The sequence below is a fragment of the Aegilops tauschii genome, chromosome 3 (assembly GCF_002575655.3).
Source record: "Aegilops tauschii subsp. strangulata cultivar AL8/78 chromosome 3, Aet v6.0, whole genome shotgun sequence".
Taxonomy (NCBI): domain Eukaryota; kingdom Viridiplantae; phylum Streptophyta; class Magnoliopsida; order Poales; family Poaceae; genus Aegilops; species Aegilops tauschii.
Window position 1 is genome coordinate 118793504 of NC_053037.3, and position 14376 is coordinate 118807879.

Genomic DNA, 14376 nt, shown 5'->3' on the forward strand with positions numbered 1-14376 from the left:
CATTTTCCCAATGTTGGCAAAAAGACCCGTATACGTCGTCCACATGGAGTTAACTTGCAAGCAATACTGGCGAAAGGCCTTTGATTGTCAAAAGATGACCGAGGTTGAAAATGACCTTGATCTCTTGGCCATCGTTCTGAAGGCTCTGACCGAGCTAAGTTTTCTGGAAGTGTAAGTGTCATCACTGACGTAGATAGCACACATTCCGCCTACGTACAGAAGTACTCAAACGGTGGGGATTAACCCGGCACGACGGATACCACGATCTAATGCCGCGATGAGCAAAACGGCAACCCATGGCGGTGCCAAGCACCGATCCATGCCATTGGCGCTCGATCTAACGGCCCATATCAACGCACTATAGCGTCACAGGTGCACAGCACGGCAGAGCGCGCGGAATATTCAGAGGCTGTACTTGTACCAACCTTCCGGCGGGCCGGTGCGCCTATAAATAGAGGGCAACGAGCTCGGCTCGTATCACTCAACTCGAAAAGCTCTCGCGCTTGCTCGATCAAGCCTTCTCTTGCCCTGCTTTCTCCTCTGTTTCCTCGAGAACAAGGAAGAAGAAAAAGCCGACCATGGTGGTCCTTGCCAAGGGCGAGCTGGAGCAGATAGCGCTGCCGGCGGCCCAGCCGCCGCTGGCCCACGTGCGGGAGGTCGACCTGTCCGCCGCCCCGGGGCCCGGCCGCGCGGCCGCGGCGCGCGCGCTGGTGTCCGCGTGCGAGGAGCAGGGCTTCTTCAAGGTGACCGGCCACGGGGTGCCGCCGGAGCTCGTGCGCGCCGCGGAGGCGGCCGCGGCGGAGTTCTTCGCGCTGCCGCAGGCCGAGAAGGAGGCCGCCGCTGGCCGGCCGCTCGGGTACGACAGCAAGCGCATCGGCGTCTCCGGCGACCTCGGGTGGATCGAGTACCTCATGCTGGGCGTCACCCCCGCCGGCGCGCTGCCCGCCGCCTCCTTCGCGTCCTGGACATTGCCGTGCGCAGGCGCCGCCGTCGCGTCGCTGTCCGAGCCCCCCTGCCCCTTACGGTGAGTTCGTTCGCTCGCCACCCATGCACGCTGGACATTTTACATTCGCCCTCCGCGTCTGCACCGGCACCCCCTCCCTCCGCTGACAAACACATGCACATGCACACATGCCACGCCACGTTTTTCTTCCCGCCCTCTCGTGATCTGCTCAGCTCAAAATGCCTGCTCGAACAGTCCAATCACTGTCAGTTGGAGAGCATTACCTGAACTCCTAAAGTGTACTACCAAAAGTGAATCTTAGCCAGCAACACCAGTCAATTTAGCCATGTCTCTCAAAGTCTGAAGAAACGTCAATGACATTAACACGAAGCTGTAGGATTTTTTTATCGTCGAATGGTTTTAGAGTTCCTGAAATTCCTGAAAAGCAAATTTGAAAATACAAGATGGAGGATTTCCGTGGATAAGACTGGCCTTTCGTGGCCGCGTGGAGCTTCACTATTTATCGCGGCCGACGTACGGAGGCGGCGAATCTTTAACGTTTGACTCACGTGCGGCGGCGACGTAACGGTCGGCCCGTTGTTTTCGATCACTCTCTACTTGCCGTGCTGCTCCGTTCGCACGTGTCGGCGTCGCCGTGCACCCGTGTCGACGCGCCGCCCGTCAAGCTACGTACGTACGATGCCTTTCTGCCGCTCCGGTGACGTGCTGCCGTTTACACTCCACACTGCCGCGCCCCATCCCTATCCGCATCTCCTTTTGACATCATTAATCAGAGTCGCGCAATAATACGTGGAGTGATATTTTTTGGTCGTTTTTTTGTTGCTGTCAGGGATCTTCTGGAGGAGTACGCGGCGGCGGTGCGGCGGATGGCGTGCGGCGTGCTGGAGCTGATGGCGGAGGGGCTGGGGATCGCGCCGGCGGACGCGCTGTCCCGGCTGGTGGCGGACGCGGAGAGCGACAGCATGCTCCGGGTGAACCACTACCCGCCGCGGCCGGAGCTGCAGGGCCGCCTCCTGACGGGGTTCGGCGAGCACACGGACCCGCAGGTCATCTCCGTGCTCCGCTCCAACGGCACCTCCGGGCTGGAGATCTGCGCGCGCGATGGCTCCTGGGCCGCCGTGCCGCCCGACCCCGACTCCTTCTTCGTCAACGTCGCCGACGCCCTGCAGGTACGTACACGTCGGGCTGCTCTGCCTCTGCTACACCTACTACTCCTACATGGTAGGAGTACTTTTCTCTCAAGGACGTGAGTACGGTGCATGCTAGATGCTACTACTGTTGCTCGTCACTTTTACTGTGGGTGCATGTCAAGTCGATCGGATCTCCAGGCGAGCAAATCAGATCGAGTCAATAATGATCAGATCAGTGCCCGGTCTCGAGCCTTCTCTCGAGTGTCCACATCAAACAAGGGCAGCAGCAGTGCAGCACGAGGCTACATATATAGCACTGTATGTGCATGCATACGGCCAGCACGCAGTCGTGTACAGGGCCCGCCCCCTTGATCCCTGCACGTGAAAACCCTGGCATGATGAATGATAATAATGCGGGCATGCATGCATGAATTAATAATTATTCTGAGACTAGTTTCAGGTGCAACGCATCGTATTAATTTGGTCCTCGTGCGGTTTCGTGGGCGTGCATGCAGGTGCTGACGAACGGGAGGTTCAGGAGCGTGAGGCACAGGGTGGTGGTGAGCAGCGAGAGGCCGAGGGTGTCCATGATCTTCTTCGGCGGCCCGCCGTTCGGCCAGAGGCTGGCGCCGCTGCGCCAGCTGCTAGGGGACGGCGGCCGGAGCCGCTACAGGGAGTTCACCTGGAAGGAGTACAAGAGCAGCACCCACAAGGGCAGGCTCGCCACCGACCGCCTCTGCAGCTTCGAGAACTAGCCAGCGACCACCTGCCTGACAGACTAGCTTCCGTGCGTTACGTATATACTGCAGGCTATATACTTATGTGTGTGTGTGATGAATGCATGATCATGATCCTAGTTAACTAATGAAGCCCGGATATTGAAAACGGATTTGCTAAATCTCATCTACTACCCCCGTCCTTATTTATTGGTGCTTTCGCTTTTTGTGTCAAATTTTGATCTTAGATTTAACTAACAAAAGGTTAATGCATGTAACAGAAAATAATATCATTGGGAACTATGTTTAAATACGAATCCGATGATATAATATTTTGTGACATGCATTATTATTTTCTTAGTTAAATTTATGAGTAAAATTTGGCACAAAATATTAAGGGGACTAATAAACCAGGACGAAGGTAGTAGATGAGAAATAACAAAGTCTCATTTAACTCCTACATATCATTTGAGTAATCAAACAAAAAATAAAAATAATAAACCTGCATGAATCTTCATCAAAATCAAGTGGTATTGGGAGTTAGATGTGACTTGGTTAAGTCTCATACATCTAGATGAAAGCTAGACACACCCGCTCCCGTGTACAAGTGCTCTCGCTATCTGGGCCCCTTTATCGTCGAGAATGAGACCACCTCTTGTATTCGGCCCGTATCTCACAACAAATAAATAAAAATACGTAATATTCTTATTTGAACAATAAGGTTCCCCTTATTACGCAGATAAAGGTAAAGCCATTAGAAAAGCAGGTGCATGAAAGAACAGAAATTGGAGCAATTAGATGAAAATACAGATACAATAGACAGGACAGGAGATAAGAGTATCTATAGCCGGACTTGGCAATCCGACCTCCTATACGTCCGCGAACGCGCCCGGGCACGCCCGCCGGCGCATCCGGACGGGCCCTCATATTTCTGTCCCGGCATCCACATATCTCAAATCCGGACTCTCAAATTCATGCAAATACATGCACGTTGATCATACAAGCCAATGTCGCACGTAAATAGCAAATGTTGGTATGAAGCATAGATAGTGTTTACATAAAATTAATTTGAAGTGCCAAACTCAAACATTGGCTCCTTGGTTGCCATTGTGGGTCCACATATGCTCCACAAGATCATTGAGTAGTTGCGTGTGCATCTGCTAATCTCGAAGATTTTGATGCATCTACAAAAAGTTCATCAGATGCACTACAAAAAATATGTCAACTAGTGACCTTCTGTCAGTGACCCTGGAAGAATTGGTCATAGATCTATGACCATTTCAGACCAATTGGTCAAAAGCTGTTCGGGGGGCTCCAAACCCTAAACTATAACGACCATTTTGGTCAGAAAGGTCGTAATTTCCTTACACGAAATGGTCATAAAGCAGATAGCACTGGTCCGCTGCCTTATTTCTAGCTGATCACGACCAATATAGATGGTCATAACCTTGTAAATTATGGTGGGTTGCTATGACTAGGCGCCACCTCATCAGTTTGGCCTATGTGTCATGTCCATGTGGCAATTTTTGCCCCAGGTTGTGAAGCAACCTATAGTTCTGTCATTCCCAAAATTCCCAAAAAAATCTCATAAATTCTTTGGGTCATATCTTCGTCAAATATGTAAAAAAAACCTTCCTTGCCTAGTTCAAAAATAATTCAACAATATTCATTTTCCTATTCTGTTCAGAACAACACTTTGTGAAGGAAGTACCACTTTGGCATGTCCAAATAGTATCCATTTCTACGGTGCTTTCCTATGCTCAAATAACCATCCTCCACCAAATGCCTGCTCAATCCATTCATTATTTTGAGCCCAGCTTCAACATTCGTATTTATGTCCAGTGTGGTACTTTGCAAAGCAAGTACCACCTAGGCTCCTCCTTTTGAGCTGAAAATTTGTGAAGACGGTCTTCTTAGTAACTGATCACCCTCAGCCAAAACTCACGCCCATTAGCCAGGTACATTTCGCGTACCGCTAATCAAGCACTTGGCTGCTAATTCATGTTTGAGCATCGATCGGTCTCCTCGTGAGAATCTTATGTTGTAATTTTCTTCCTAGCACCTACCTGGGAAGTGCCTAACCCACTAGACATGCCTACGCCGCCCAAACCTCGACGTATTGCCACCAAACCATGTATTTATGATTAAATAGGTACTTATGTAACTAGAAATGATTTTTGGAAAAAATAAATAGCAAACTATAAGGCAGCTGCAGTTCAAATTTGACCCGCTTCCAACTTAATCGGCGGAAATTTGTCTTTTTCACAAGAGGTGGATCAAAACTTTTTACACCCAACCATTTTGTCAATTTTGCATTAAATATGTCCTAGTATTTTAGAAAATTGATTTGTTCCAATTTTGCAACAATTATTTGGGAGGTCCTTCACAAAAAAACCTCCTTTTGGGCACTAAAAAAATGGAAAATGGTTTTTTCGTCCAAAGAAAATGAAAACTTCCTTAGGCAATATTGTTTGCCATTCCAATATACACCCTTGTGCACAATATGAGATCATTTGAACAAACTATGCCATGAATGTGGCCATAAGATTGATCATTTGGCTTGAAAGCCATTGATCTCCACACTGATAGCTCGTTTCTGAGAACACTTTTTTAAAATAATTGCTGTATTACAAGTTTGTTATTTTTCCTGGGAACTTGGCCACATATAATGACACAATGCGAAGGTTTCCCATTTTTTTGATTTTTTTGAATTTTTTATGCCCGTTTCAAAATGCGGTCAAAACAGCGGGAATGACCGTTCCTAGCTAGTGGTTGAATCTTGGAATTTTTTTGGTGTTTCTCTGATTAAATAGATACTTATGTACCTAGAAATGATTTTTGGAAAAAATAAATAGCAAACTATGAGGCAGCCGCAGTTCAAATTTGACCCGCTTCACTCCTCTCAGCAGGCCAACCCAAACCCTAACTCCACTCCTCTCCCCTCTCTCCCCCGATTCAGATCCACTCGCAGCCGCCACCTACCTCCCGCCCCCGATTCAGATCCCGCCGCCCACGCCCGCGCGCCACCACAATCCGCTGCCCGCGCCCGTAGGACGCAAACCCCACGCCGCTCTTCCTCCGCCCGCCGACCCACCCCGTCCCTAATGCCTCACTCGCCGCGCTCGTCCCGCCCTAACTCCCATCCCACGCCAGCCGCCGCTGCCCCCTTCTCCCTCCCACCCACGCCCCGCGCCCACGCCCCCAACCCCACCCCCTTCTCCTTCCCTCAGATCTCGATCTGCCGCCGCCCCCAACCCCACCCCCACCGCCACCATCGATGACCCTCACCGTAGACGAGGTCGAGGCCGACCCAAGATCGAGCCCATGCCCAGAGCCGCCCCCAAGATTCGCAGGCAACCCCACGCCAATCAGGACCTCGATCTGGATCGAGCAGGCGCTCTCCACCGACGGGGCTTGGGCTGGCCGGCGTCCCACATTGACGTCCTCCTCCCTCCCGCTCCCGACAACGCCCTCGGTCTCCGCAGCCGGCCTCACCGCCATAGTCACAGGTACTTTTCCTCACCCTTCTCCCTTTCTTGGTCCTCTCCTCTCTGCTCTCTCTCCCCCGTTTGGCTTTGACTCACTGGATTCGCTACTGCTGGGAGGTGCATCGAGCGGGATCTGCGTGGAGATGGCGCGGGTGCTGGCGGCACGCGGGGCGCGGCACCCACGTCGTCATAGCCGCTTGGAACCTCACCGCCGCCGAGACCATGCGCCAGGCCGCAACTTCATAGCCGACTTCGCTGACAGGGGCCTACCGCTCAACATCCTCCTGTACGTACTACTACTCCCAATCATGCGCATCTGATAGTTCAGGTTCTGTCAGGGATTGCCAAGACCATTCAGGTTCAGGTTTAGCGAGATGGCTCTCTGAACCATGAGTAGGTAGCACAACGCATGCCTTGCCGGCTGACAGTAGTTGCGCTGCGGCTCTACTACTGTACCATGTGTTCCTACTACTAGCTCTAGTCGTGGATGCTGGGTAGCTCTCTGTTTTCTCTGTTTTTATGTAATCCTAGATAGAACCATACAACTGTGGATGACAAACACTGTAATTTAATCTAAAATTGTCATCATGATCCTAGCAAATACTCCTCAAATTACTGTAAATTGTTGCACGATTAGGGGCTAGTGTAGATGCAAAATAAGGTTGCACTTTTAGAGGAGATAAGCCACTGATGTTCAGCTTGGTGACTGATGAGACCCCACACTGCCTGGCACCAATCATCTTATTGTCCTTAGAACAAGTGTTGATTTATCCCTCCAATTACTACTGTCATTGAGATCTTCAATTCTTTTCTATTCTGTTAATTCAGATAACTGAATGATTTGAAGCACTAAGAATTTTCTCCGGAATACAACTATTAAAATGAAGTCTTTTATTCAACTGGGACATGCATGCGTACATGTGCTTGGAAGATATATTCTGAATGTTCATCTCAGAGCGTGATGGGGCTTTTCCTGTCTTGTGCAGGTTGCTGACTTTGGTCTGGCCAAGATCCAGCACGAATATGACACAACCATGTGTCTATGCTGGTGATGGGGACTTTCGGGTACGAAGTCGGGTAGATCTGCCAAGTCGAGATGCGATTGATGATAAAAACTCATGCAACAGAGATATCATAACATTTCCATTTTGTTACATTTTTATATTTATTCAAATTCAGCTGTTTACATGGCGGAGCGGTCCACAGACGTTTCCTTTATGCAGCAGTTTAAGTTGCTTCCAATTAAATCTGCTGTGAATGTGTTATATATAATTGAATCTGAACAAAATGTATTCCTTCAATCCTATTCATGTTTGCTCGGTGCAGATTAATTGATTGTCTTAATGTTGCCAAAGCTAGCATGTTATCATGCCAATGTATTAAAATTAAGGGATATGAAATAACCCCCTCACGGAAATACAATCGTATGCACCTTAGCATGGAAATACATCAAATTTGGATGAAAGGCAACATAAATGGCTTGTTGATCCTATTCAAATTATACCATGAACTTATTCTGCATGTATTCAACTAGATCAAGTACAAGTACATTAGTTCGTCATATCTGCTATTAATACACTGTCCAAGTCATGAATTTCCTGAACTGGTGCCTGTATATATTTGGGTGCTTGTCAATTAGAAAATGTCTTCATCTAGCCTTGTCTCATCATTAAATTTGTGATACATATTTGCTGAACATTTTTCTTCTCCTATGTTATTCAAGGAAATCTATATGATTCCTATTCTTGACATAAAAAGATGAGCTAACCTCTAGGTATATACAGATGCCACCTACAAGTGAATGCTGAGATACCATGTTTGCACTACGTGCCAGTGTAGTTGTACTGATACAAATACTACTTATTTACTTATGGAGTAGTAAATAACCTGTCATGTAATGTATACTAATTGGTGGATTGTACAGGGCAGCTCCTTGTCATGGGCGGCGCCGTTGTCGGCAGGGCCGTTTCTTCTTCGAATTACCACGCACGCGCGTCTTGTTTGTTGCTAATCAACTAGTGATTTGGGTGATTTTGGGTTGCTGTTAGTTTTGCTTCTGCAATTTAATGCTGTCAATGCTCTTTCCCGTTTGGTGGATCAACTAATTGCTTACAAATCCAGCAGGCATGAATGCTTACTTTTACAGATTTGTTTGACTGACTTCCTCAAATCTAGCTCGTGTCTATTTGTTGGATGTGGATCAAGTCTCCCTATGTCGATGAGTTCTAGATTCCAGTTCACCATGTTTCGCTTATGAATGAATGCGCTAGAAGTAGAACATAATCTGTTGCATTGGTGGTTACTTTATACATTTTCTGATTGGTCAATCAGCTAGTTAGCTACAGTTTACCTTGATCAAGGAATGTCGATGGTCAAATAATTTACGTCCATTCTCCAGATCTTAACATGTGGTTCTTGGATAGGTCCCTTTTTGAACCGTTTTTTATCTGAATCCCATGAAAAAGTAAATGAGCCTAGTTTTTTTAACAGGCATGCTGTCTTATTAAATCAGGGGGAAATTATTGACTGGATATGCGTTTTATTTTGTGAAGTTAGTGGATGTTGATCAAGTCCCCCTTTCCGCTGTATGAAACGTTTCTCCTGTTGTACTTCTTAAAAAGCTTTCTGCTGATGGCAGGAAGAAGAAGGCTGTTCACAAGAAGATGGCAGGAAGAAGCAGGCTGATTCGATTCGATCCTCAAGGTAGCCCTCCCCTTCCCCTTCTCTCTTTGATTCGATCCGATCTATGCACAAAGTTCACTAGTTTGGATGCATCATAGAACTTGTGGTGATGTTGTTTAGATTGCAGCAAGCAAAAATACAAGTGTTGGGCTTGTTAAGTGTTTTGTTATGGTGAAATCTGAACCATTTATTGAATAGTAGGATGGCCGACTTTCTATGATTATCTCTTGTTGCTATGTTTGTCTTTTCCATATCCAAATCATGTCTATGAACTGGTGTGCTTGAAAACCAAGGAATGCTTCTATTCCTTGTCGGTGTTCTTTTTATTCTGGTATAAGATGAACCAGCTCGTTATTTGTTTGGTGGTTGGTTTGCATACATGTTCTTTTTCTGCAGAAATATGTTGTGGTTCCTTGCAAAGTAAATATGCTGTCAGATTTACTTTTATTTTGTTCCTAATCATTTTGTTCTATAACGTGCAGATGCTGGCCTTTCATGTTTCTTCGCGAGCATCAGGACAAAGAAGTTGGAAGAAGCATAGTTCTAGCTCATGTGATAATCATGTGGTAGACTGTACACTTGTAGAGCTGTTATCCAATTGTAAACTTGATGCTGATCACATTGTACGTATGTTATATGATGTAGCAGATTGCTTCTTGCTGTTACTTGAAGTATTGTGTCAGTTTTCTGTATTGGTATATTGAAATCTGAAGAACATGACCTTGATAGCAGGGTCCCACGAACCAAAACGCCACATTTGGGACCTATTTGCCAAAATTTGACAATTGGGGTGCATAAAAAAAGAAAAACAAAGGCTACAACCCAAAAATAAAAAGGCTATAATGTTGGGCCTGGCCCATGTAGCTGACCAAAACTAATAGGAAAAAATATATAAAAGGCTGAATTAATGGGCTTGGCCCACGTAGAACACCGAATTGGACCGGGCTGAATCTTACCAACGACCAATTCAATTGGTCGCAATTTTGCCACGTCAGATTGCCATGTCGGATCCGACGTGGCCTGGGCAGACAACCAGTGACCAAAACAGAAGGTCATGGGTTCCACGACCTTTTGTTTTGGTCGTAAACGTCTACGACCTTATCCCGAAGAAGGTCGTGAATTTCAGTTTACGACTGCCAGCTTTTGACCATCTGTTTTTGGTCAAAAAAGGTCGCAAATGAAAAACAATGACCTTTAAGAGACCAATAGTGAGGGTCACAAGTTGACATATTTCTTGTAGTGATGAGCCGCATCTTGATCTTCCAGGATTTCAACTTGTTCTCTAGGTACTTCAAAATCATGGGTTTGGGCTACACCATCACCCTCATTCTCGACAATCAAATTGTGCAGAATAACACAACATGTCATCAGCTGCCACAAAGTTTCTGATTCCCACATCCTTCTTAGCCGCTTCCTGCATTGTTGCAAAGTGGCTCTGTTTATTGCCATGCAATTCAGATATGGTCTTCACAAACGCCGCCCACTGAGGATAGATACCATCGGAAAGGTAGTATCCCATGTTGTACTCTGGGCCGTTGATGGTGTAGTTGCACGGCTTTGATTCCCCATTGTAAAGCCTCCTGAACATCGGAGATTGTTGAAGCACGTTGATGTCGTTGTGAGAACCCGGCATTCCAGAGAAAGCATGCCAAATCCATAAGTCATGTGATGCCACCGCTTCTAGTATGATGGTGGCCTCTCTGGTGTGATCATGATGTTGGGGAACGTAGTATTTCAAAAAAATTCCTAGGATCACGCAAGATCTATCTAGGAGAAGCATAGCAACGAGCGGGGAGAGTGTGTCCACGTACCCTCGTAGACCGAAAGCGGAAGCGTTTAGTAATGCAGTTGATGTAGTCGAACGTCTTCGCGATCCAACCGATCAAGTACCGAACGCACGGCACCTCCGCGATCTGCACACGTTCAGCTCAGTGACGTCCCTCGAACTCTAGATCCAGCTGAGGCCGAGGGAAAGTTCCGTCAGCACGACAGCGTGGTGACGGCGATGATGAAGTTACCGGCGCAGGGCTTCGCCTAAGCACTACGACGATATGACCGAGGTGTAAAACTATGGAGGGGGGGCACCGCACACGGCTAAAGATCAACTTGTGTGTCTATGGGGTGCCCCCACCCCCGTATATAAAGGAGGGAGAGAGGGGGAAGGAAGGAAGAGGGGGAAGGGAAGGAAAAGGGGGGCGCCGCCCCTTAGTCCAATTCGGACCCAAGGGGGGCAGCCAGCCCCTCCTGGCCCTTCCTCTCTTCCTACTAAGGACCATAGAGGCCCAATAGTTCTCTTGGGGGTTCCGGTAACCCCTTCCGGCACTCCGGTTTTATCCGAATTTCTCCAGAACACTTCTGGTGTCCGAACAACATGGTCCAATATATCAATCTTTATGTCTCGACCATTTCGAGACTCCTCGTCATGTCCGTGATCACATCCGGGACTCCGAACAACCTTCGGTACATCAAATCACATAAACTCATAATACCAATCGTCATCGAACGTTAAGCGTGCGGACCCTACGGGTTCGAGAACTATGTAGACATGATCGAGACACTTCTCCGGTCAATAACCAATAGCGGAACCTGGATGCTCATATTGGGTCCTACATATTCTACGAAGATCTTTATCGGTCAAACCGCACAACAACATACGTTGTTCCCTTTGTCCTCGGTATGTTACTTGCCCAAGATTCGATCGTCGGTATCACCATACCTAGTTCAATCTCGTTACCGGCAAGTCTCTTTACTCGTTCCGTAATGCATCATGCTGCAACTAATTCATTAGTCACATTGCTTGCAAGGCATTACCGAGAGGGCCCAGAGATACCTCTCCGACAATCGGAGTGACAAATCCTAATCTCGATCTATGCCAACTCAACAAACACCATCGGAGACACCTGTATAGCATCTTTATAATCACCTAGTTACGTTGTGACGTTTGATACCACACTAAGTGTTCCTCCGGTATTCGGGAGTTGCATAATCTCATAGTCAGAGGAACATGTATAAGTCATGATGAAAGCAATAGCAACAAACTAAACAATCATTGTGCTAAGCTAACGGATGGGTCTTGTCCATCACTGAAGGAAATATGCCCTAGAGGCAATAATAAAGTTGTTATTTATATTTCCTTATATCATGATAAATGTTTATTATTCATGCTAGAATTGTATTAACCGGAAACTTAGTACATGTGTGAATACATAGACAAACAGAGTGTCACTAGTATGCCTCTACTTGACTAGCTCGTTAATCAAATATGGTTAAGTTTCCTAGCCATAGACATGAGTTGTCATTTGATTAACGGGATCACATCATTAGAGAATGATGTGATTGACAAGACCCATCCGTTAGCTTAGCACGGTGATCGTTTAGTTTGTTGCTATTGCTTTCTTCATAACTTATACATGTTCCTATGACTATGAGATTATGCAACTCCCGAATACCGGAGGAACACTTAGTGTGCTATCAAACGTCACAATGTAACTGGGTGATTATAAAGATGCTCTACAGGTGTCTCCGATGGTGTTTGTTGAGTTGGCATAGATCAAAATTAGGATTTGTCACTCCGATTGTCGGAGAGGTATCTCTGGACCCTCTCGGTAATGCACATCACTGTAAGCCTTGCAAGCAATGTGACTAATGAGTTAGTTGCGGGATGATGCATTAGGGAACGAGTAAAGAGACTTGTCGGTAACGGGATTGAACTAGGTATGATGATACCGACGATCGAATCTCGGGCAAGTAACATACCGATGACAAAGGGAACAACGTATGTTGTTATGCGGTTTGACCGATAAAGATCTTCGTAGAATATGTGGGAGCCAATATGAGCATCCAGGTTCCGCTATTGGTTATTGACCGGAAATGAGTCTCGGTCATGTCTACATAGTTCTCGAACCCGTAGGGTCCGCACGCTTAATGTTCGATGACAATCGGTATTATGAGTTTATATGTTTTGATGTACCGAAGGTAGTTTGGAGTCCTGGATGTGATCACAGACATGACGAGGAGTCTCGAAATGGTCGAGACATGAAGATTGATATATTGGAAAGTTATGTTTGGACACCGGAATGGTTTCGGATGAGTTCGGGTATTTACCGGAGTACCGGGGGGTTACCGGAACCCCCCGGGGGCTTAATGGGCCTACATGGGCTTTAGTGGAAGAGAGAGGAGGCGGCCAAGAGGTGGGGCGCGCCCCCCCAAATCCCAATCCGAATTGGGGAGGGGGGCTGGCCCCCCTTTCCTTCTTCCCCTCTTCCCCTTCCTTTCTCCTCCTAGTTGGACTAGTAAAGGGGGGGAACCTACTCCTAGTAGGAGTAGGAATCCCCCCTTGGGGGCGCACCATGAGGCCGGCCGGCCCCCTCCTCCCCTCCTTTATATACGGAGGAGGGGGCATCCCATAGACACACAAGTTGATTTTAGCCGTGTGCGGTGCCCCCCTCCACAGATTTCCACCTCGGTCATATTGTCGTAGTGCTTAGGCGAAGCCCTGCGTCGGTAACTTCATCATCACCATCATCACGCTGTCGTGCTGACGGAACTCTCCCTCGGCCTCAGCTGGATCAAGAGTTGAAGGGACGTCACCGAGCTGAACGTGTGCAGATCGCGGAGGTGCCGTGCGTTCGGTACTTGATTGGTTGGATCGCGAAGACGTTCAACTACATCAACCGCGTTACTTAACGCTTCCACTTTCGGTCTACGAGGGTACGTAGATACACTCCCCCCTCTCGTTGCTATGCATCTCCTAGATAGATCTTGCGTGATCTTAGGAATTTTTTTGAAATACTGCGTTCCCCAACAATCACATCATTCTCTAATGATGTGATCCCGTTCATCAAATGACAACACATGTCTATGGCTAGGAAACATAACCATCTTTGATAAACAAGCTAGTCAAGTAGAGGCACACTAGGGACACTCTGTTTGTCTATGTATTCACACATGTACTAAGTTTTCGGTTAATACAATTCTAGCATGAATAATAAACATTTATCATGATATAAGGAAATGTAAAAAACAACTTTATTATTGCCTCTAGGGCACATTTCCTTCAGTCTCCCACTTGCACTAGAGTCAATAATCTAGATTACACAGTAATGATTCTGACACCCATGGAGTCTTGGTGCTGATCATGTTTTGCTCGTGAGAGAGGCTTAGTCAACGGGTCTGCAATATTCGGATCCGTATGTATCTTGCAAATCTCTATGTCCCCTTCTGACACTTGATGACAGATGGAATTGAAGCGTCTCTTGATGTGCTTGGTCTTCTTGTGAAATCTGGATTCCTTTGCCAAAGCAATTGCACCAGTATTGTCACAAAAGATTTTCATTGGACCCGATGCACTAGGTATGACACCTAGATCGGATATGAACTCCTTCATCCAGACTCCT

The 14376-nt window shown here is 47.1% G+C and overlaps 2 protein-coding genes across 2 annotated transcripts; both read left to right on the forward strand.

Annotated features, from left to right (window-relative positions):
• The first annotated feature begins 271 nt into the window (after positions 1 to 271).
• LOC109773801 (gibberellin 2-beta-dioxygenase 3) lies at positions 272 to 3016 on the forward strand. Its single transcript, XM_020332521.4, has 3 exons — positions 272 to 1024; positions 1794 to 2133; positions 2610 to 3016. The coding sequence occupies exons 1-3, from the start codon at positions 579 to 581 to the stop codon at positions 2847 to 2849; spliced, it is 1026 nt and encodes a 341-aa protein (XP_020188110.1). The 5' UTR covers positions 272 to 578; the 3' UTR covers positions 2850 to 3016.
• A 2885-nt stretch (positions 3017 to 5901) lies between these two features.
• Positions 5902 to 9776, forward strand: LOC109773809 (uncharacterized). Its single transcript, XM_073495909.1, has 4 exons — positions 5902 to 6584; positions 7285 to 7363; positions 8223 to 9001; positions 9463 to 9776. The coding sequence occupies exons 1-3, from the start codon at positions 6088 to 6090 to the stop codon at positions 8307 to 8309; spliced, it is 663 nt and encodes a 220-aa protein (XP_073352010.1). The 5' UTR covers positions 5902 to 6087; the 3' UTR covers positions 8310 to 9001; positions 9463 to 9776.
• The last annotated feature ends 4600 nt before the right edge of the window (positions 9777 to 14376 follow it).